The sequence below is a fragment of the Uranotaenia lowii genome, chromosome 3 (genome assembly GCF_029784155.1).
Source record: "Uranotaenia lowii strain MFRU-FL chromosome 3, ASM2978415v1, whole genome shotgun sequence".
NCBI classification, from domain to species: domain Eukaryota; kingdom Metazoa; phylum Arthropoda; class Insecta; order Diptera; family Culicidae; genus Uranotaenia; species Uranotaenia lowii.
This window is the reverse complement of record NC_073693.1, coordinates 139,762,670-139,785,628: the sequence shown is the minus strand read 5'-3', so window position 1 is coordinate 139,785,628 and position 22,959 is coordinate 139,762,670. Positions and strand designations below refer to the sequence as shown.

The 22,959-nt window shown below is 37.8% G+C and overlaps 2 protein-coding genes across 2 annotated transcripts in view; both read left to right on the top strand.

The window, feature by feature from the left end:
• Positions 1–12,741, top strand: part of LOC129758685 (acetyl-coenzyme A synthetase) — a 54,842-nt gene extending 42,101 nt beyond the window's left edge. Inside the window, exons 2-6 of the mRNA XM_055756261.1 lie at positions 1,493–1,922; positions 1,984–2,447; positions 2,513–2,681; positions 10,375–10,564; positions 10,628–12,741. Of these exons, the coding sequence (XP_055612236.1) occupies positions 1,493–1,922; positions 1,984–2,447; positions 2,513–2,681; positions 10,375–10,564; positions 10,628–11,070 (1,696 nt within the window). The 3' untranslated portion in view covers positions 11,071–12,741. The remainder of the gene's footprint in view (positions 1–1,492; positions 1,923–1,983; positions 2,448–2,512; positions 2,682–10,374; positions 10,565–10,627) is intronic.
• Positions 12,742–20,995: 8,254 nt separating this feature from the next.
• LOC129755057 (inositol monophosphatase 1-like) lies at positions 20,996–22,386 on the top strand. Its single transcript, XM_055751365.1, has 5 exons — positions 20,996–21,243; positions 21,327–21,460; positions 21,525–21,672; positions 21,730–21,947; positions 22,019–22,386. The coding sequence occupies exons 1-5, from the start codon at positions 21,181–21,183 to the stop codon at positions 22,278–22,280; spliced, it is 825 nt and encodes a 274-aa protein (XP_055607340.1). The 5' UTR covers positions 20,996–21,180; the 3' UTR covers positions 22,281–22,386.
• Positions 22,387–22,959: the final 573 nt, after the last annotated feature.

The following is a 22,959-nucleotide window of genomic DNA, read 5'->3' as shown; positions in this document are numbered from 1 at the left end:
TCAATTGCATGTTTTGCATGATCCCAAACTTTTTGCCGATACACCATACTGAGGGGTGAGTCCAAACTTTTGATCGATAACTTAAGTAGCTATTTTATCTGTTTAAAATACTATGCAAATTTATAGCACAAAATTGAAAAACAATGTGTTTTGACGGTTATAAAAAAATATTCAAATGCAACTCGAATTTTTAAATTCGGTCCACCCAACCCTAAACTGATCGGGTTGAAATATAAAGTGCGATATTTTGGAAATTTTCCAACTTTAACCCAAGTTTAAGTCATATTAGGTTAACATACATTTTGCCAAAAACATACAAAAAAGGTTTTGATCATCGACTTTAGAATGAGATCAAAAGAAATGCAATATGTCGTAAGATGACTGAGATATGACCAAACAAATTTTCTTGTTTTTGAGGGGGTGATTCCAAGCTTATGGCCGGTAGCGTATATGGTCAGCAAATTCTTTTTCAACGCTGAGTACCTTAACGAAAGTTATTTTGGGAAATCCGTTCCAGAGAATTGCAAGTTACAGCTGTTTTAGTTGGGCGGACCGACTTTTTTTCAATTTAAAGCTATTAAGTGATTAATAAATTCTTTTTTTGAAGAAACACCTCCACGGAGTGGAAAAATTTGAGAATTCGAAAGTACACCTACTAGGAAAAGTTGTTAGTTTTTATACGTTTGCGAGTATTTCGTAACGGTTTTTTGCCGCTTGGGGGGGGTGATCACCCCGATCACCCCCCCCCCATAGGACCGCGCCTGGCTGAATCGGGAGTTTCTCATATCGTTACACCTCCTATATATACACACCTTGGTTTTTACCACACTTTGTCAGCAAGTAGGCGAGGAGAGCGCCTTGAGGTTCAATGAGTTTGTTTGTAAACATGGGTAATTTGTATGAACTGAGGGCTTTGTTGGTAAACAAACTCCACGAAGTCCACAGTTGTATAACAAAAATAGCAGAATCGGATATGTGATAGAAATATTGACCTCCTATATAAACACACCTTGATGTATTCGAAGTTCATCTTAACGGACGTTTCTTTCCAAACAGAATAACTGACTGGAGTCAAGACTACAACGTGCGTCATGGCACCCTATTCGCATAATTAACCCATTGATTCATTTTTATTTTAAGTCTTAAAATCTGAGACTATGACCTATGATTGTAAATTTTAAAAATACCTGCATTTCAGGTAAAAAGTTTTATATTGGAAAAATGTTGATGTAATTTTTAGTTATTAAATCGTAATATTATGATGCTTTGAATTATTCTCGCTGAAAAAAAATGGGTGGAAAGTTCAATAGCCAATTTCCATACAAAAACGGAGAATCCTTTTCTTAATTTGTCACAATTGAAAAACAAAAATCCACCTTATAATTAACTGCTGATTTTCAAACTTTCCTGAAAGTAGGGATTTTAGAACACAACATCATATTTTGAATTTTAACGAACCCATATTTTCTTTTTTTATTGTTCCACATAACAGGGAAGGAAATCATCCCGATGACTACAGCCGGCTCACCTATCGCAAGATGCTGGAGGAGGTGTGTCGTTTCGCTAACGTCCTCAAGGCCCACGGTGTACAGAAAGGTGATCGCGTTTCGCTCTACATGCCCATGACCATGGAACTACCGGTAGCCATGTTGGCCTGTGCCCGAATCGGTGCCGTTCACTCGATTGTGTTTGCTGGTTTCTCTTCGGACTCATTGGCCGAAAGGATGCACGACTGTCAGGCGAAGGTACTCATCACGGCCGACGGGGCCTGGCGTGGAGAGAAGATTCTACACCTGAAGGATATTTGCGATCAGGCCATGACCAAGGCCGAAGAGCTGGGTCATAAAGTGGAGACCTGTATTGTGGTTTCGCACATCAACCGCGTCACTCCGGGCAAACCGGACTGGGATGGTTCTTTTGATGTAAGACAGAGAGTTTGTAAATTGAATTACAAGGTATAACTCACTCATTGGACTTTTACAGACTCCCTGGACTGATGATCGGGATTTCTGGTGGCACCAGGAGATGGAAGATGCTGAACCTGCTTGCTATCCGGAATGGATGGCTGCGGAAGATCCGCTGTTCATGCTGTACACAAGTGGTTCAACGGGAAAGCCAAAGGGAGTCCTTCATACTACGGCCGGATATCTCCTGTATGCGGCAACTACTTTCAAAATCGTTTTCGACTACAAACCACGGGATGTATACTGGTGCACAGCTGATATCGGTTGGATTACCGGACATACTTATGTGTTATATGGTCCACTGGCCAACGGTGCTACTTCGGTTATGTTTGAAGGTACTCCCTTCTTCCCGGATAACGATCGATATTGGGAGATTGTAGATAAATACAAGGTTACCCAGTTTTACACGGCTCCAACTGCTATTCGATCGTTGATGAAGTTCGGCAATGAACCAGTACAGAAGCACGATTTATCAACGTTAAGGTAAACTAAAAACTTATTATAATTATATATCGCATGGTTATAAACTTACAAATTAATCCCCGTAGGGTGTTGGGAAGTGTCGGAGAGCCGATCAATCCGGAAGCCTGGATGTGGTACTACAAACAGGTGGGCAAGGAGAAGTGCTCGATCGTGGATACATTTTGGCAGACGGAAACCGGTGGTCACGTTATTACGCCCCTGCCCGGTGCTACTCCGATGAAGCCAGGATCTGCAGTAAGTATTAAGTATTAAAAGTTAGAAAACTGAATTGAATATTTAGGACCGAAAGAGCATATTTAATTTTGAACTTCCACAACTTTTTACTCTGATGATTTTTTTTGTCAACTATCACATTATCATCTCGCAAAAATTGAGCTTTCTATGTGACCTGAGATATGATAATTCTACGAAAATTGGACTTCTTGGACTTTTACCTTTCAAACTGAATGGTAACTCAATTTCAGAAATTAAACAAGAAAAAATTAAGAGAAATGGAAGTTGAAAGTTTAAGAGACAGTTTGCCTGCTACTCTATCCACAACACGTCCAATAAGTGAGAAGAGACTCAACTGATGTGATTCTCCTGAATTCATTGAAATACCGCAATGACCCCAATTTTTTTAAAAAAAGATTGACATTTCATATGTTAAAGTTTTACTAAATCAAGAAAAAATAAACTGAATTCCGGGGAACCTTGGGTGATTGAGCCTTTTCTGGGCAAAAATTTATTAACCTGTTACTAAACGAATTAGTAATTCATAGAGTAGAGGGTTAACTTAATTCACCTCACTTAAAGACAGTTCTTTGAGTATCATACAAGTATCAAAAATATTTTTGTGTGCTCAGAATTTTAAACCACACGAAAATTTGACATAAATAAGTACTTTTTAAACTCTAATTTTAGATAGGGAGCGTAAGGATCGAAAAAATGCACCCCATTGTTTTGTGAATAACTTTTGAATGTATGGATGGAAATGGTTAAAATTTTCGGTGAAACTGCCTAGTGATGTAATGTGTACGTGTACAAAATTTGATGACAATCTGTCAAGTGGTTTTTGAAATATAGCCCAATACTAAGTTCATTGATAAAATTTGTTTGGGCAGGATCAATAAAAATCCAGGAAATTCCCTGTGGGAGACCCGGAAAAAGCTGAAAATCAATTATTCGACCAAAGTTCACAAAGACAATCGTTCAAGAACTCCTAGAGGATCTAAGAGTGAGCTAAAGTTCGAATAAAAGTTAAGATGGTCGATACCACGAAGTTAAGAAATGTGGGAGGTTTTTTCAAGCTAATTCCGAAGATATCAAAACAGGAAGTGATTTTTTTTTCTGACTGGTTTGTCTAGTTGACTAATTAATTAACAGGCCTGATTTCATTTCTACAAGGTAGAAAAGCTGCACACCGGTGAAATTAACAAAATACGGTGGTCAAATCGTGCCCAAAATATTTTTTAGAAATATTTTGAAAAATTTCGTAATGGACAGCAAAACGAACTCTTCAGCGGTCACCTGACAGGTTTCCAGCAAGAAACTTCTCGTTGACAAGACTGGGCTTAATTTTCAGGATATAAATAAGAAGAAATATTTGAAAAATTTAATGTCTAGTACTTGAGGAGTAGACTGCCCCAAATGACCCGACTTTCGAAAAAGTTATGTGCTGCAGGCTAAAATTAATCCTAGATCTAGTGCAAGATTTCATGCCCAATTTGGGCCTGATCGGATCACGGGAAGTGGTCGCTCAACGAGCCTGAAGTTTGTATAAGATTTTGAGACATTTTATTCTGGAGAAATATGAAAATCCAGTTTTTCATGGATAATTTTGGTTTCCTTCGGCCGATTTCTTTTAAAAACGGGTTTTTTAAAGCCCATATTATGACAAATACTTTATCCGAAGACTGCAAATCGATTCAAGTTAAAAACTGGCTAACTTTTTTAAGGGTGATATTCACAACGGTCTATGCTGCGACGAAATGTTCGAACGCCCCGACTTATTAACAATGATAAATACCATCCTTAAAAAAGTTACCCCATTTCTGAAGCCTAATAACTTTTTTATTTGAACTCGAGTCGAATTTCAGTCTTCGGGTGAAATATTTGTCATAATTTGGACTGTAACAAAACCCGTTTTCAAAAGAAATCGGACGAAGAAAACCAAAGTTATTGATAAAAAAACTTGTTTTTCATGTTTCTCCCGAACAAAATGTCTCAAAATCCCATACAGACTTCAGGCTCGTTGAGCGACCCTTCCTGTGATCCGATCTGGCTCAAATTTGATATGATCAAATCAAATACGAACGAATCACATACGAACGAACCATACTGACTTTTTTGAAGAAAAACGTCTGTTCCCATTAGATTTCAACGGCATTTTGTACCAAACGGTAAAATGCCAGTTTGGATATTTTCGTCTCTTTCAGCCCCTTGCTTCAAACATGTCAGTTGTGTTATTCGAATTAAAAATGTTATTATTTCTGTTCAAACTCATTCGCAACGACCGAACTGTACGATGTTTATCTGGTGACGAATATTTCGGACTGACGAACCGCGTGGCAAATGTAAACAATAACAGTGAACATTGTGCAAACTTAAGCTATGTGCTGCACTGGCTGAACGGGAGACTCGCTTCCACTCTCACTGAAGATCGTAACTTGACTGACGACCGCTTACGACACGACAGCTCAGCCGTCGTGTGTGTGCGTGTAGAGAGGACTATGGAGGGAGATTATCGATTCGGAATGGCCTACTAGCTGGGATAGTGCTACGCACGCAATAATCGGCTACACATCTCCCCTCCACACCATAAAAAAAAAACAAGTTAAAAATCAGAACAAATTCGTTATCCCAATTTTTGACTTGTCCCGCTAGTCCAGGGGAGGACATGGGTGGCAAAACTCCTCAGATCGGCTTGTCCAGTGAAAGAGAGTGCAATTTTTTTCGTCTGCTCCCCCAATCGGTGCGGGGAGAGATAAATCGCACTGAAATGAAGAGTGAGATTGTCAACACATAAGAGTGAGCGAGAGCATTCTCATCCGCTGATGAAGAGAATTCCCTTCTCCGGAAAAATCTGTTGCGCAATGTGCTGAGGAGAATTCGAGAGCTAACTCAGTTTATTCTTGATACGTTCACAAGAAAAGATGCTACTTTCCGAATCAAAGCTCCCAGCGGTGTCCTGATTTTCTAGAAGCCGTCCTGATCTTAATTGCAATTGATTTTGCAATAACAGTTACTCTTAAACCAATGGTAATCTTCGGTTCAGATGATATTTGAACGGTGTTTTTCGGTATAAACTAAAAGCCACCTAACTTCATATCTCTTCTGCTGCATAAATTAAGGCGTATATTGCACCGCTATTTCGCCTTAATTTATGCAATCTAGGAAGAGCTGCATTTAATTTCCACCAATCTACTGGGGTCCTGAAAAATCCTGGTTTTTGTTCTTCGCGGTATCCTCATTTTTTGATGAAACCACCTGTCACCTCTTCTTCGAACGCTACCTTTTGCAAAAAAAAAAATCAAAACAGCTAACAGCAGTAGGCATGGTAGCGAATAGAAATTGTTTATATTTTTTCTACGTTGTGTGATGGGAGTCTAAATAATTTTTTCCTTTTTTGCTCTGAGGTGTATGACTGAAACACAGGGCGCTCTTTGTTTAGAATTCTCTTTCTCCCACTCGGATGCAATTACTCTCACACTGGCCGTCCGAGTCACTCACAGCTCGTGTAAACTCGGGTAACGAGTGGAGCACGATCAGCGAAAGAGGATTACACTCGGAAGCCGAACTGAAAACAGTGTTGGTTGCTCCCGGCTCTTTGTTGTTTGAGAAGAGCCGACCAACTCTGGGGGAGGATTAAGACACCCTTTCAGTTTATGTTCAAGCTTAACGTCAATCCCCTCCACTTCTATCTAAATATCAAAGCCAATAGATTTGCCCGGGACAGTTCTTCTGCCTAAAAATATCCGAATATAAGCTCCACCTTTGCTACATCTTTGTCTTTAAGAACCTTTATATCTCAATGATTCCTTCTAAAAGGTTCTAGCCTGTATTGTCCTTGCAGGCTTTTACAAGGCTCTTGTAGCTCTTAAGTTCCCTTGGAGTTGTAATCTAACAATGTTTGAGATAGGATAATCAAGGATGGGCAATTGCAAATTGACCAAACAAACTCGAACCGTTGTTCCCACATCCGGTTTACTGTAACATCGATTGAGAGGTCTGGAAATTTTACAATGGATACCGTCTGAGGTTAAGGAAGGTCCTTGACTTATAACACAATTTACCTTCAATTCTTGGTTCAGATTTATTCCTGGAACCATTTCCCAAGTGTTTCTTAATGCGAACCGCTAATTTCAATTCAAATAAAATTACGAAACATTTAAACTCAACGAGATCTGCTCTCTGCATAATTGTGAATTTTTGATAGAAGATATTTGTTCTGAACGACATTAACTGTCTCGATTCCTTACTTCCAAGAAACTGAATCGAAGGATCTACAAACGTTCCTCTGGTGTTTGACATCTCACTCCAAACACAAAAAACATTGTTTATCTCAACACAACATATTCTTCAAATGAACCGTTCAGAACATTTTTTAAATTTATTCCTCCAGATCTAATGTTAGTTCTTTAAGTGGACCTACAGAAAACTCTTCATGTTGGTCCTCTCGATCCAATAAAAATGCGTAAAGTGAACCTTCAGAACACTCTTTATGTTGGTCCTCCCGATCCAACGAAACTTCATAAAGTGAACCTTCAGAACACTCTTCATGTTGGTCCTCCCGATCCAACGAAAGTCCATAAAGTGAACCTACAGCACACTTTTCATGTAGGTCCTCCCGAACCAACGAAATTCCATGAAGTGAACCTTCAGAACATTCTTCATGTTGGTCCTCCCGATCCAACGAAAATCCGTAAAGTGAACCTTCAGAACACTCTTTATGTTGGTCCTCCCGATCCAACGAAACTTCATAAAGTGAACCTTCAGAACACTCTTCATGTTGGTCCTCCCGATCCAACGAAAGTCCATAAAGTGAACCTACAGCACACTTTTCATGTTGGTTCTCCCGAACCAACGAAAGTCCATGAAGTGAACCATCAGAACACTCTTCATGTTGGTCCTCCCGATCCAACGAAAATCCGTAAAGTGAACCTTCAGAACACTTTTCGTGTTGGTCCTCCCGATCCAACGAAATTTCATAAAGTGAACCTTCAGAACACTCTTCATGTTGGTCCTCCCGATCCAACGAAAATCCGTAAAGTGAACCTTCAGAACACTTTTCATGTTGGTCCTCCCGATCCAACGAAATTTCATAAAGTGAACCACACACGCTTTTGTTTGTTTCGAAGCAAAGATAATTTTGTAATTTTATGTTTATCGAAAACGTTGTTATTCTCTTTAATCAAAATTAATTTCTGAAAAGGGTGTGTATTTGATTTTATAATCAATTCAAGTCAGATCACACACAATGGATAGTATTGTGTGTGATCTGACTTGAAAGATCAAATTTCACACAAAATCTGGCAGGATCGCCATTGTGCAAACTTAAGCTATGTGCTGCACTGGCTGAACGGGAGATTCGCTTCCAAAGCTCAGCCGTCGTGTGTGTGCGTGTAGAGAGGACTATGGAGGGAGATTATCCATTCGGAATGGCCTACTAGCTGGGATAGTGCTACGCACGCAATAATCGGCTACACAAGCATGATGGCTCTAGTATCTAGTATCTAGAGCCATCATGACAGTGAGTCGCAAGCAGAGTTGCCAGGTGTTTTTTTTAGTAAATTCTGGAAATTGGCAATAAAAAAGTCTGGATTTGTCTGGATAGTTAAAAGGGCTCACATGAAGGGAAGACTGTTTGGGGGAAAGTTTTTTTCCTTCAAAACCCACTACCATACTCTCGCTAAAAGCATTTATACACCCACACGTGATTACTTTTAATAAAAAAAGCTTTCATTCATAGCACGAACACAACCAGCGGCGAGCGGCGCAAATTTTACGTGAACGAAAGCTGAAACAACCGAAAGCTTAGACCCATTCAGCTGTCAAAATAACTTCTGTATTGGGATTGGGCCTGCTAAAAAGAATAAAGCCTGCTCTTTACTCTTACACAGTAGACTGGCCCAAATTTGTATGGGATGATTTTTACAACATTTTTTTCAAGGCGGCACCCCTTAGATTGGTGCATTTAGGTCCAAAATTGACTTTCTGAAAGTTTCAGGTCATTTGGCAGAAGCACGAGCTGGCGCAAAGGACTTGAAATTTGTATGGATATTTTCGGCAAAATGTATGAAAAATCGACATACTTTCTCTCTTTGTGTTCTAAAACATGTTTCTAATGTGCTAGATAGCTCAGAATTTCAGGAATTGTAGTTCAAACAATGACAAACAAATTTGTAGAAGATTGTGACGCGATACGAGTTGACTGTGATGAGTTATTTGCAATTGAAATTGAATGTGTGATTTTTTCTCGCTTTCATCGATATATCGTGAACGGTGTATAAGTGGATTATTAGTACTAACTTGATCGCATTGTCACACAATGAGAATAACAGATATAAAGTTTGTGTCCTCGGCAAAGTTGTAGCTTATTTTATAAAAAAATATCTTTGCAAAAAGTTGAAAGAAAGGTTTGAGAACTATGAGCTGCTGCGTTGTTTTGTGATTAGAAAAGAGTTTTGGTTTAAATGATCTTTCTTCAACATTTTTTGGGTTTATATTACATTATTATATCACACATCAAATTGCAAATAACTCATCACAGTCAACTCGTATCGCGTCATAATCTTTGTCATTGTTTGAACTACAATTCCTGAAATTCTGAGCTTTCTAGCATACTGGAAACATATTTTAAAACACAAAGAGTGAAAGTATATCGATTTTTCATACATTTTGCCGAAAATATCCATACAAATTTCAAGTCCTTTGCGCCAGCTCGTGCTTCTGCCAAATGACCTGAAACTTTCAGAAAGTCATTTTTTCACCTAAAGGCACCAACCTAGGGGGTGCCGCGTGGAACATAATGATTTTTTTCGTAATGGGCCAGTCTATTACACAGATTTCGATAAGAATGACAGCTAATCGGAGTGAAATTGGAGTGAAGGCTATTTCTCTCTCTGTTTAACACACGAGAAATCGTATACCGGGACTGCGAGCGCGCCCATCGCCCATTCTGCTTCACAGTGAATTCAGTGTTGCCGTTATGAGCTATTGGATTTCAAAAGAATTTTTTATTTATTAAAACGTTGAGCTTTTAGAAATTTTTGGACAAATCTGGATAATTTATGAAAAGTCTGGACCAGACAACATGAGGTCTGTACTTCTGGATGACACATAAAAATCTGGAAGATTCCAGAAATTCTGGAAAGTTGGCAACGCTGGTCGCAAGTGAGAGAGAGAAAGTCAATTCGCTATTGGGATATATTGACAGTTCTAAACGAACACCACCTTAGCAGGAGGCCTCAACCCTCAGGATAGCTAGATTACTTAGGTATGCTACTCTGCTGCTTGCATATGTACCTATTAGTAGGCCAACCAAAAAATAGTTATAGAAATTCCACAGAAATGTATGAATTTTTTTTTTAAATATTAGTTTTCTAGAAAAACTACTGATTTTTCTGCAAAAAATATAAAAATATTCACCAAAGTATTTAAAATGCATTAGGCTCTTGAGCGTATGGAAAGCGTATTTTTAACGTAGATTGTTTATGGCGTTAAATAAATTGCTTATTGCTAAATTTCTCATAAATAATTCTTTTTAAATTTTGTAGGATCTCAAATAAAGAAGCATTCATTACAAGTAGTAACAAGTCATTTTTTAGCATATTTTTACAACAACATTTGAAAAATGCTTTGGATTCTTTTTATTTAGTTAATCATTCTCATATAGTCAACATTATATAAATTTCTAAAAGAAAATACATTTTGTTCTTTCTTCCAGTCCTTCCCTTTCTTCGGCGTGAAGCCAACGCTGTTGGACGAAAGCGGTAACGAAATCCACGGCGAGGGCGAAGGCTATCTGGTTTTCTCGCAACCCTGGCCTGGCATGATGCGAACGCTCTTCAACAACCACCCCCGATACGAGTCGACCTACTTCTCCAAGTTCAATGGTTATTACTGCACCGGTGATGGTGAGTTTATTTTGAGTTGATTTTCATAATTTTGTCACTAACGTTGAATTTTTTTTCTACAAGGTGCTCGGAGAGATGCCGATGGATACTTTTGGATTACCGGCCGAGTGGACGATATGTTGAACGTATCTGGACATTTGATGTCAACGGCCGAGGTAGAATCTGTTCTGACGGAACATCCCCGAGTATCGGAAGCTGCCGTCGTATCGCGGCCTCACCCTGTTAAAGGTGAATGCTTGTACTGCTTCATTACTCCCAACCAGAACGAGGCTTTCGATAAAACGATGATCAACGAGCTCAAAGTTCTGGTGAGGGAACGAATTGGCCCGTTTGCCCAGCCCGATGTCATTCAGCATGCCCCCGGACTACCGAAGACCCGTTCCGGTAAAATTATGCGTCGAGTTCTACGGAAGGTAGCCATTAATGATCGAGAGATCGGTGATACCTCAACCCTGGCCGATGAGGCAATCATAGAGCAACTATTCGCAAACCGGCCTGTGGCTTAGGTTAGGTTCTAGGAAACACGTGATCTCGAATCGGAACGATAGCTGAAAAAATACGCTAAAATAATGGGTTAACTATATCTACATATTTGTAAGAAGTCGGTTCATTTGGCAGGTTTGGCTTATGACTTACAGAACTTACTGGAAGACTGGTTCAGATACTGAAGATCTTGCTCGCGAATGGTGCTATCAAAAAGGAGAAAAATCTTGTTCCACATAAAATAGTCCTACAAATCAAACACTCCGTTATTTAAGAGATGAGCAATCTTGAAGATGGTTCCAATTTTATCACACAAACAAAGGATTAAAACGCAGAGGAAAGAATACTGATACGAAGAAACATCACACATTCCGCAGCTCTAGGAAGTACATTGAAAATAAGATGTCTTTTTCGATCTGTTCGTCGGTGTAAATGTAGCTGTGCTTCACCTATTATACGTTTTAAAGTTCTAGTTTTTAAGTATTATATATGAACAAGCATTTCGTTATGAACGAAACCAGATCATTACTGTGAGGAAACTACTGGTAAAATATGATCTAGTAAAAACAAAACAAATACTGAACCAACACAAAAATGAAAACGCTAGCTTTTAAGTAGTTACACCACATTGTGCACAGAACGCCTTTTTTATGCATCTTCTATGCCTTTTATGTTTATTTTACAAGAAAAAAAACGCAAATAAACACTTCTATTTCTATGACACTACACACCACCTTTTTTCTTACGTTTACCCCGACAAATCTCCCTCATCATAATCATAAAAAATTCACTTGTAAGGTTTCTCTCATCGAAATTTCTCTCATAAAAATCGAAGTCATCGCCCCAAACTGAAGAAACTTTGTTTCTTCGACCTTATCGAATTGGAATTGATCGCACCAGAACCCCGTTGAAATCCAAAAGTAGCACTGTTCCAATGATGTTTCACCACAATTGTAAGCTAAAACGCCCCTGCAACCATTATGAGCGCATTTATCTCGTAGAAGTTACTCAATAACGCCCACAACTGATACATATCATCCCTGCAAACCACACTGTGTGTTTGACATAAAGTGGCTGAGGGAAAACGCGTAAACGCAAAGACTTCTCAAAAATTTACAACACATTCCTAATCAACCAAAAAAAAAATACCAAGGCACAAAACCACAATCCCTTGATAGCCGACGGAAACATATCACTCAGCTGTGCCTGATTTAGTTATCGAGGAAAGAACAGGAATGAACATTAGGAACAAGAAGAAACTAACAATGCTGTTGCAGAATTATAAGATACACTAATCGAAACTGATTTGAGAGCCTAAGCTGTAGATGGAAAAGAAATATTTAAAAAATTAGCAATTGTTACAAAGTTTGATGACGATATTAAAACCTATAGTATTATGATATTGGAAAAAAAATATAACCAGGGGAATCGGAACAAACTCAACACAGTAAAAGACATATCGAAAGTATTCTTACTGGACCGTCACATGTACTTTGTTCAGAAGACCCTATTTTAACCAAACATATCGCTACTTCGTAGCCTGACGAGCCGTTTTGATCTGATCCAATATCGCTGATCTATGTAATCTATGTAAAAATACATACAAACAAATACCGTGTGCTCGAATAAATAGCACCTAGAAAACCAGAAAAAAAAGTTCTACAATAAATCACTGAATGTAGTCAAAACGTGAAGTTTGCTTTTTGGTCTGTTGAATGATTTTTTTATTCTAGTTAGAGCTTAGTCATCTGGAGAAAAGAACGATGAGTGTTCCTTAAATTCTAACTGTATATAACTCATTGTCTTAATGCTCTTGTGACACGATGTAACACATTTCACACTGGGGATTTTCGACAAAAAAGGTACCCAACAAAACTCGTATACAGATGCAAATTAAATCAAAATCGTTCACTAAATATTCCGAGCTATGCGGACAGGTACTCCGAATCACCGAAAAGGAGAATACGGATTGATTCGCCTCAAAGCGGACTTCCATTGGCCAGCAGCAATGAAGGTAAGTGAAAGAATTATTTATTAATTTATCTATTAATTGAGTATCAAAAAGGCGTAATTTGGTTTGTATTTGAATTATTTTTCTGTTAGTAAAAGATCTAGTTTCGAAATCTTAAAATATCTATTTTAACAAGGCTCGCAAACGAACAGCTCTCCTGATGATACCAAAAAGCATTTAGAAGCAAACGGGTTGTTTAATGTGAAAGAACAAATTTTTTCTTTGTATATGAACAGTTAGAGTGATATTTTTACAGTCATTTAATGATAAATTTTTGAAATTTAAAAAATAAGGACATTTTCCAAGAGTAAGCCCGTATTTTACAAATGGATAGGAACCCTATCAAATCGTTAACTTTAAAGAAAAAAATTAAAATGGAAATAGTGGGAGGGCCTAGGGGAATGTGTGAAGGTAAAATTTCATTTGTATTTTAAAGCTCTAACTATTTAACAATTATAATTATTTTTGCCCCTAAATGTAGGCAGCATTCTAGTTCTTTTTTCGATTATAAATATTTTTAAAATAAAACGTTAACAACCAAGGTTAAATTGATAATCTAGCATTTTTCAATATTATTAAGGTGTTTTGTATCCTTTATGATAAAAAAAACTCGTTAAAACCGTCAGAATAGAGACTGATCATTGTCGACCCAAAGCATCAAATTCTGAACAGAGACGAAAATGACCTTTAAATCAAATTGAAAGAGGTCTAAAAAATTTCTGCGTCCATGTTTTACGTACATACACAGCAAAAAATTTCTAAAAGTATACGGAATCTAAAACACGAGTGATCTAAGTTTTCACAAGTGTAATTACAAAAAGATGTAATTTTCCACTTCTTTTGATGTAATTTTAGTCTTTTTTTCAAAAAGCGAATAGAAATAAATTGTTTTGCTATAATTTTACATTCCGTGATGTAAAAATAAAGCGGCCAATGAAATTTATATCACAAACAGTGTAAAATTATATCTGTTGGATCAAAAACTGAATAACATTGTTTGTCTGTGCCATTTTCCAGTTGAATCATTGTGAGAACCGAGTATCTTCGTTCCAAGACGCAGCTCCTGCATCTCTATAGTTTCCTAAAAGTGGTAGGTTTCTCAAGTTAAAAACAAACGAATGATGTTATTGAAATTGATCAGTTCTTTCTCGATTACAGCGATCGAAGATTTTGCAATGGCAAGGATCCGGAATATGATTGCCTGGAGGAAAATGTTGCCTAAGCAATCCGAGTGAGTAAAAACCGCATCCTGACCCGGCAGTCTCCTGTGGACCATAACTGTTCGGAAAGGAATTCCCTTTGATCCCCCAGAGGCAAAAATATCAGGGAGTCCTTTTTGCTTTATTGTTTTTGTTTTTTTTTATTTTGAAAATAAATGTTAAATAATTGTAAGCAGTTTTTTCCATTTAATAACACTCATAATATCTGAATATTTCATAATAATTGCAAATATCCTGAATTAAAAATCTAAAATTTTACATAACTGTGTATTTTTACACGACAATAATCTGTTCTCTTTTCGTGAATCGTTTTTGGTCTAAATTTACACGCCTCGATGTAACGATGATATAATTTTAGATCATAAACGATGTTCCGTTTTCGTGCATCGTTTTCAATCTTAAATTACACGAATTTTTCTTGCTGTGTAGGAGTCCAGTACTGGTTTTAAAAATATAAAACATGTAACATTTCCCTTAACAGAAAAAATAATCGAAATGTATTGTGTAACCGTCCATATTTGTACGTTCACTTGTTTATTTGAAATTTCTCAATTTTCTTAAAATTATAATTTATAAATATAAGGTAAAATCACACTTCTACCGAGTAAGATAGTTAGGGGAGTTTTGAGAATAAAAAGCAAACCAACAAACTAAAAATGCAATCAAAAATCCACTAAAAATAAAACAATAAAATAAAATCAATGTCCAAATATAGAAAAAGAAAAGAGTAGGTTGCGGCACAACGTCTTTTTCAAATTTAAACCAACAGTACACTGCAAGGTTTGTAGACAGAAGCAACAACACCATACTCTCCACAAAACACCACAGAACTTTACCAAAGTGGTATAATAGTGCCCTATGGTAAAAGTTCATGGAAAAATGGAAAAACGGAGTTGGAAAAAGGAGACTTCCGCTGGATCTTCCACTTCCTTTCGGACCAGCAAAGAAGAAACACTTAACGTAAAATAACAAGTGTTTGTTGAAAAAGGTTACATCTAAATAGTCCCTCAACTATTTCCGGAAGTGTCTATCCGTGTTGAGTGACCCTGTTGACCAAAACCTTTGGCTTAATCCGTGGGTAGCGCCAATATCTACCAGGATAAGCCTCTGTGAACAGTCTGGTCCCGAAGAAGGCTGAGGTGGCATACCTCATTTTCCGGATATTCCGAAGGAGCGTCCATCAACATACGCTCTGGCAGACTCGTGGTCGGACTGACCAAAAACTGGCGTTGAATCCTTCATTGGTGGTCCAAACGACAACAAAAGCAACCCTGCGAAGGTGAAACTAATATTCCGACGGCCTCGTGGTGGTGATTCCATTCGAAGGATTCAGGTGCGAATCCGAGCGAACCTAAGCGGACATAAAATCGATCGGCGAATCGGATCCTCGAGGAAATACAAGTAAGTCAGTACACTGACATCATACACTTAAAAACGTAAGTTTCAATGTGAAACCTCAGCTAGGGATGTTAGGGAACGATATGGATCGAAGTGCCGAATAAAACCAGAAATTCGGCAACTAAAGTGTGATTTTTCTCTTCCTCTTATCACCTTCTTAATTAAGGCAAGCTTGAGCCGACCCTGGGAATCTTGGGGAATCTCTTGTAACTGAGCGGGCGTAACGAAAGGAGAGTTACAATTGAAAAATGTGATCAATATTACCCCGGATTACAGTACCTAAGGTACAACATCGCAGAACCATCGATGCTGATTCCGGCAACCAATCGGATCCGGCCATTATCGTCAACTGCAGGAACGAAGTCTGTGTCCATGTCGCTTAAAAAGCTGAAGTCATCCCGAGCAGACTTTTATGGCAAAGTTATATTTTATTTTGCTTTCATGCCTTGAAAGTAAAATTTGGTATTATTTTGGCCGAGTAAAGATGGTACAAAGCCAAAATTTTGGTCTAAATTTTCATAAAAGGATAACTCGATGATACCAAGTGTAGGTTTCACTGAAACCTTTGTACACCCAAAATTCAGCCTCTGTGCCAATGGCGTTTAGTCAATTACATAGCATCATCGGTACAAGAAGATAACGCGACCGGTGCTGATTCGATTAGCTCCCACCGGCATTAACCTCCCAAGTTAACCGAATTGCGTATGTCTGAAAGAAACAAAATAAAAACGAATTCACGTCCCTCCCTATCGCATCACAAGACGAAGAAGGATAGAAATAAATACCAGCCAACACCAGGCAGCCAGCGAACCGAGCACTGTGCGTGTGTAGCAAAAGCAACATCAAAAATATTCCTTCAATTCAATCCGCCGGCAAACAACCACACCGGCCAAGCTGCCCGGCTTTAGCAGCTGTGTATATGTAGCGTGTGTATGTAATAGCAGGCAGTAAGCAAAGCACAGTTCTCATTAAATGGGTTTCCCGTTTCCCGTTCCCCTTCCCGTTTCCAACCAAAACAAAGGAATACCTTGAAAGGAGGCCAAACGCCGGGAAGCCTCCGTCGTGCGTTATTTTTTTGTGATTGATCGGTGGCAGAAAGCCTATGACAAATATCCCTCATCTTGCATGAAGCTCGAATAGTACACTGGTTTAGATGTCGGCCTGGCAAGACGGTGTAATTGGTGATTTGAGTTTGAATCTCCCTACGGCGTTGTGGTTATTATTTTTTTTTTCTTGTTTCTGGGATGGATTATCCAATAGGAACGAAATCCCATAAAATGTTTTTCTTGATTCGCTTGAATGTAGTGGTCATGAATAATTTTGGCTGGAAGCCGAGTCCTTATGCCAGTTACGGTTTTTCAAACATACCGTCTTCGGCTGATGTCATGCTGAAACAACTAGCAACGCAACGCAACGCAACGTTCCAATAAGATTGCGTTGCATTGCATTGGTATGTCATGCTGGCGCGACCTGTCACTTTGAAATTCCCTACAAATCATAACTTCTCTACATCTGATAATGCTTTGAATCGTCTCCTTTCTTTCCGGAGCCATCAAAAACTCATCAAATCACGACCCGGATTGCAAGAATGCCGAAATTTGAACCGACAAAATTCCTTGTTTTTTTGCCGGAACTAAGAATTCATGAAAATTTTCTCGCCGATTAAGATAGTTTTTAGTTTATTATCACAAGTTCGGACAGATCTTCGTACTATTGTGCTTAAAACCCGGAATCACTGCTTCAAATCGAGAAAAAACAATGTTCCTATTGGATTTCCTACTAGTCGCGCTACTAAACACATTGGCATCAGATTGGTCGCGCTACTCAAAGCGACCAGTATGACAGGTCTGCGCGATTTCCATGGAGATCAAATGAGAGCTGGTTAGTCGTGTGAACGTTGCGTTGTAGGTCGCGTTGCTAGTTGCTTCAGCATGACATCAGCCTTCGGCACAGTGCACATTTCATAGCATTATCGGCACAGAGGTTTGCTAAAAAGGCATTGGATTTATGCAACCTCTTCTTTGGGTGTAGAGGATAGATGAAATAAAAAAGAAAAAAGGAAAAATGAAATAATTGAAAAAATTAGCGATTGAAGAAATCACATTTATGTTCAAACAGTTAATAATGTAACATCTAATGAGGTTTGCTAATTTATTGTGTACTTAGAAAGCGTGCATGAAATTTCAGAGTGTGCAAAGAAGAGCCAGTTGTTTCGCGACCATTGGAAAGTACAGATGCTTGGTATCTAAAGCAGTGTACTTTATGAAGATGAAATTACCGGCGGATTCGACAATGGCGCAGTCGAGCCTCCCTCCGCCAGGTAAGTAAGTTAAAGGAGTAGAATAAAAATTAAAATTTGTGAGTGTTCTTAAATAAAATAAATAATACAGTGAAGTGCATGCGTGGTAGAAGTGTAAAACAAGTGAAAACTAAGTTGTTCATCCTTTGCTGAAAGTGAAGCTGTTTTGCCTAAAGGGGATGGGACAGAGCCCTGACGCAAGGGCAGAGCTCTGGTTTGGAGTATGGAAAATAAGTTGATGAATGGTTAGCCGATAAGAAGAGGCTCTGACGCAAGGGCAGAGCGCCAACGGCGAGGCAGAGCACTGACGCAAGGGCAGAGCTCTAGGAAGAAGGGATGTACATTGTGAAAACGGACTCTGACGCAAGGGCAGAGCTCTAGTATAAAATAAATAAAATGAAACCGAAAGATTTTGGATGAGTAACAGTTTTTTTTTTTTTTTTTTTTTTTTTTTTTTTTAATTCTTTTTTCTAGGATTTTAACGCTATCGCGTTATGAGTAACAGTAAAACGATGAAAGGTGCAGCTCTGACGCATGGGTAGAGCTGTGTTTTGAAGAAGGAATGTTGTTTGATGGTTGTCCACAAAGAAGGAACCCTGACGCAAGGGCAGAGTTCCAATGTTAAGACAGAGCACTGCTGAAAGGGCAGAGCTCTCGTAGGCAATAAAAATCGTGAAAAATTGTGATGGATGAAAAAACAAAAAGATTGATGCAAAAGCAAGGCTGAATATGATTAAAGGAAACATAATGTTAAGTGTCAAAAATTGCATGATTTGGAAGTAGAAGCGATCATTTAAAAACAAAAAAGAAATATTCAACATAAGTTCCAGTGTCTTTATTTAGGACAATATAATAAGTGAAATTAAAAGAAAAAAAATAGGTTGTGAAAAATATCAAAGCATTGATACAATGCTAAAAAAAACGAAAAAAAATCAAACGACTGAAAAAATTCAAAGTAGTAGAGAAGGGAAAACAGAAAGAACGGAAAAGAAATTGGATACACTGGCAGAACAAAAAAAAGGAAAATGTATGAAAAAGGAAATAAGACAATAAAAGAAAATTTGCAAAATTAAGAAGTAAAAGATAAAATTAAAATTTTAGAGGTAAAGTGCACATATGTATAGATTTCTCGTAGGCAATACAAAATTTGTGAAAACATTGAGATGGATGAACAAAAAAAAAAGATTGATGGAAAAGCAGGACTGAATATTTTTAAAGGATACCTACATAATGTTAAATATAAAAAAATTGCATGATTTGGATGTAGAAGCAATCATTTAATAGAAAGGTGTAGAAAGAAAAAGAAATATTCAACATTAGTTTCTGTGACTTTTTTTAGGACAATAATATTTCACTTAAAAGAAAAAAAAAATAGATTGTGAAAGAAAAATCAAAGCACAGATGCAAAGCTAAAAAACGACAAAAATTTCAAAGGCCTAAAAAAAAATGTAAAGTTGTAGAGAAGGAAAACAAAATGAACGGAAAAGTAATTAAATGCAATGGCAGAACAAATAAAAATAAGAAATGTCTGAAAAAGGAGACAAGACAAAAAAGGTCTTAATAAGCAAACAATGAAGCAAATAATTGATTTTATAGATATGAAGTTGATATACAAGCTAAGATACTTAAACATACTTGAGATTTTGAATCTGACTTCAGAATTTACTTATACATTTTTTTATTAATATTCCGAATAGTTGAAGATAATAAGACAGTTTTTTTTTTCAAAAATATTTAATTGCAATTTATTATCAAGGAATGGAAGTTTGTTCAGTTTTATTTCAACAAAAGGGATCTTGCTGTCTGGTAGAGAGTAGAGGAGGAGATGAATGTAGAGGATAGATGAAATAAAAAAGAAAAAAGGAAAAATGAAATAATTGAAAAAATTAGCGATTGAAGAAATCACATTTATGTTCAAACAGTTAATAATATAACATCTAATGAGGTTTGCTAATTTATTGTGTACTTAGAAAGCGTGCATGAAATTTCAGAGTGTGCAAAGAAGAGCCAGTTGTTTCGCGACCATTGGAAAGTACAGATGCTTGGTATCTAAAGCAGTGTACTTTATGAAGATGAAATTACCGGCGGATTCGACAACCTTAATGATGGCTCGTTTATTCAACGTTTTAAATCGAGTTTTGAGGGCATAATAATGCCACTTTTTGGTGTTAGGTGAACCAAAATTGGAATCGTTGTGAAGTGAAACCAAAGTCGTTGGATTGTTTTTAATTGTTAATTTTTTTTATCAAGTCGATGATACCTTAACGATACCTAGTTTTGCTATGACAGAGAAATCAAACACAATACAAATTTTCGTTGTTTGTATCTAATAAAATGATAGTATCAAAATTTAAAATTGAAGTTTTGTTTTCAAAATAGTGACATCTTAATGGTGCCTTTTTTGCAATCACTTAAAAATCAACAATCAAAATGCGCACACTATGCCGGTTGCGAACAAATTTGCGGTTTGTGTTCAGAGTTCAGACAGATTTAATTTTGAGCACCTAAATGCTGCATCAAAATTTCTATTTGCCTGACCTAGAGAAAAACGACAGATTTCCTGAGGTACCGAGATATTCAAATGTTTAGGAGTCATTCAAATTTAGAAAACGAAATCGTAACTCGCCGAAACTGTCGCTGTCACGTTTTTGTTTTGGATAACAAAACCGCAGAATTGATTGGCGATCGTATAATCGCTTATACAGCAGAAGTTGCTTGCAATCTCGAACATGTGTGCCCAATTAAAATTTATTTTAATGGATATTTTCCTTCCACAGAAAAACTTAAATTAACGTTCTACCAATAATGCCAACGGTTTATCAACTTCTCGGCGTTCTTTCCATTCGGGTTAATCGAAAATGATGGCCGATAAGGCACCCGGTTCGCGTCAGTTGCTCAATATGTTCGAAGGGCATAAAGTGAAGCGCCGCTTGTGCTCAATTTTGCTTGCCTACATTCGGGCGTTTATTCTTCCAGGGTGAAGAATGGAGGGTTAAAAGATTTAAATGCCAAACAACCCACGAAAAGCTTCAAAAGTATTCGAACAGCTGATCGAACAGGACGTGTTTCTGTTTGGCCTTCAAGAGGTGCATTTTCCAGAAAGCATTTAATTGAAATAAACGCCAGAATTGAAAGAAATTTGTGAACTTGGTTTATTATTGAGAAATCTCATATCCGTAAATTATATACCAGTGGAATCATAAAGATGGCTCTCAACCTGGATGAGTGTTACGAACATGTTCTCGGGCTGGTCAGTCAGGCAGGAGAGGTGAGCAAGTTGTCTGTTATGCTTGTCCCAAGGGGTGCATCTAACTAATTTGATTAATCGTGTCTTCCCATATCCACCGGCAGATAATTGCTTCAAGAAACTCCGGTGAAAAAGCCGTGGTCGAGAAGTCCAGCAATATCGATCTGTTGACAGAAACAGACCAACAAGTCGAACGATTGCTAATGGATGGAATTCTAGCGAAATATGCTGATCATAAGTATGCATGCATGTTATAAACTGAGGGTAGGAAGAATCATGCTAAATTACTTTTGACATTGAAGGTTTATTGGAGAGGAAGAGACGAGTGCTGGAAAAAAGGCGGAGCTGACCGATGCACCTACCTGGATTATCGACCCAGTTGACGGAACGATGAATTTTGTCCATAGCTTTCCACATTCCTGCGTTTCTATTGCACTGCTAGTCAACAAGGTAAAAAACGATTCTTATTGTTTTGACTAAAATTTTGTCAATGTTTCTATATTTTAGGTTGCCGAAATTGCAATCATCTACAATCCGGTGTTGAACCAAAAATTCACCGCGCGTCGAGGCCAGGGTGCATTTATGAATGGCACTCAAATCCGAGTTTCCGGAGAAACTCGTCTAGAGCATGCTCTGGTCACAACCGAGTTCGGAACCAGTCGTGATGAAGAAAGGACGGCCATCGTTCTGGAAAACATTGGCAAACTTGTGCGAGTCGTTCACGGGTAATAATTAAAAAATTTCTAATCCTTCAAAAAAAACATTAATTTTTCTTTAACTTTCAATTCTTTTCCAGAATCCGTAGTCTCGGATCGGCCGCCTTGAACATGGCAATGGTGGCTCTGGGAGGGGCTGATTTCAATTATGAGGCCGGTATCCATGCGTGGGACATTGCTGCCGGGGATCTGCTAGTACGGGAAGCTGGTGGTGTCTGTCTGGACCCTGCCGGTGGTCCATTGGATCTGATGTCTCGACGGGTGCTTTGTGCAAGCTCCCAGGAACTAGCTGACAAAGTTGTTCCCCTACTTACCCAGTACTATCCTCAGCCTAGAGATTGAATACCTTCCGGAATAACAGTCGAATGCTGATACTTTAGCATAAATGTATTATTGAAAATTACGTGCAACAGTACAATATCATGTTATAATATATAAAACATGTATCCGTGTATGCTCCTTTTGTCCGATGACCATGCCCAAGAATGTTAATTTTCAACAAGATGAACCCCATGCCATATTAAACTGAGGCCATTTGGGGTAATTTTTGAATTTCTCAAACGCTGGGGTCTTAAAAGATTCGTTTTCGTTCAAAACTCATCCATGATTTTTTACACAATTTTTAAGTAACGTTCACATGAGTAAATTTGAACATTTAGGTTTGTATGGGAAGATTGAATATTTTGTACTTAAAACATACATTATTATCTTTTATGAATTTCTCGATATAGATTTCACTTTACAAATGAATATAATACACACATTTTGAGGATGAAAATGTGGAAAAAATTTAAAGTTATTCATAATTTGTTACTTTGATTTATCGGCCTAGCGGTGAAAAGTGATGTCCTTTTTAGTAGGGACATCTAAAGATTATGAAATTTTTATATAGATGGATAGAAGGTTAGAGGAAATGAAAGATGGTGAAAATGAGCGGGTAGAATTTGTCTAGAAGCATTACCATCACATACCAAATTTTTGTTCCTCACGAGCCTACTACTATGAAGTGGTAGATACAGAT

What these genes read in the sequence shown, in the direction of transcription:
- LOC129755057 (XM_055751365.1), top strand. Translation starts at nt 21,181, where the DNA reads ATGGCTCTCAACCTGGATGAGTGTTACGAACATGTTCTCGGGCTGGTC. An exon ending in GCGAAATATGCTGATCATAA is followed by an intron (nt 21,461 to 21,524) that starts GTATGCATGCAT and finishes TTGACATTGAAG; the next exon opens with GTTTATTGGAGAGGAAGAGA. An exon ending in TTGCACTGCTAGTCAACAAG is followed by an intron (nt 21,673 to 21,729) that starts GTAAAAAACGAT and finishes TCTATATTTTAG; the next exon opens with GTTGCCGAAATTGCAATCAT.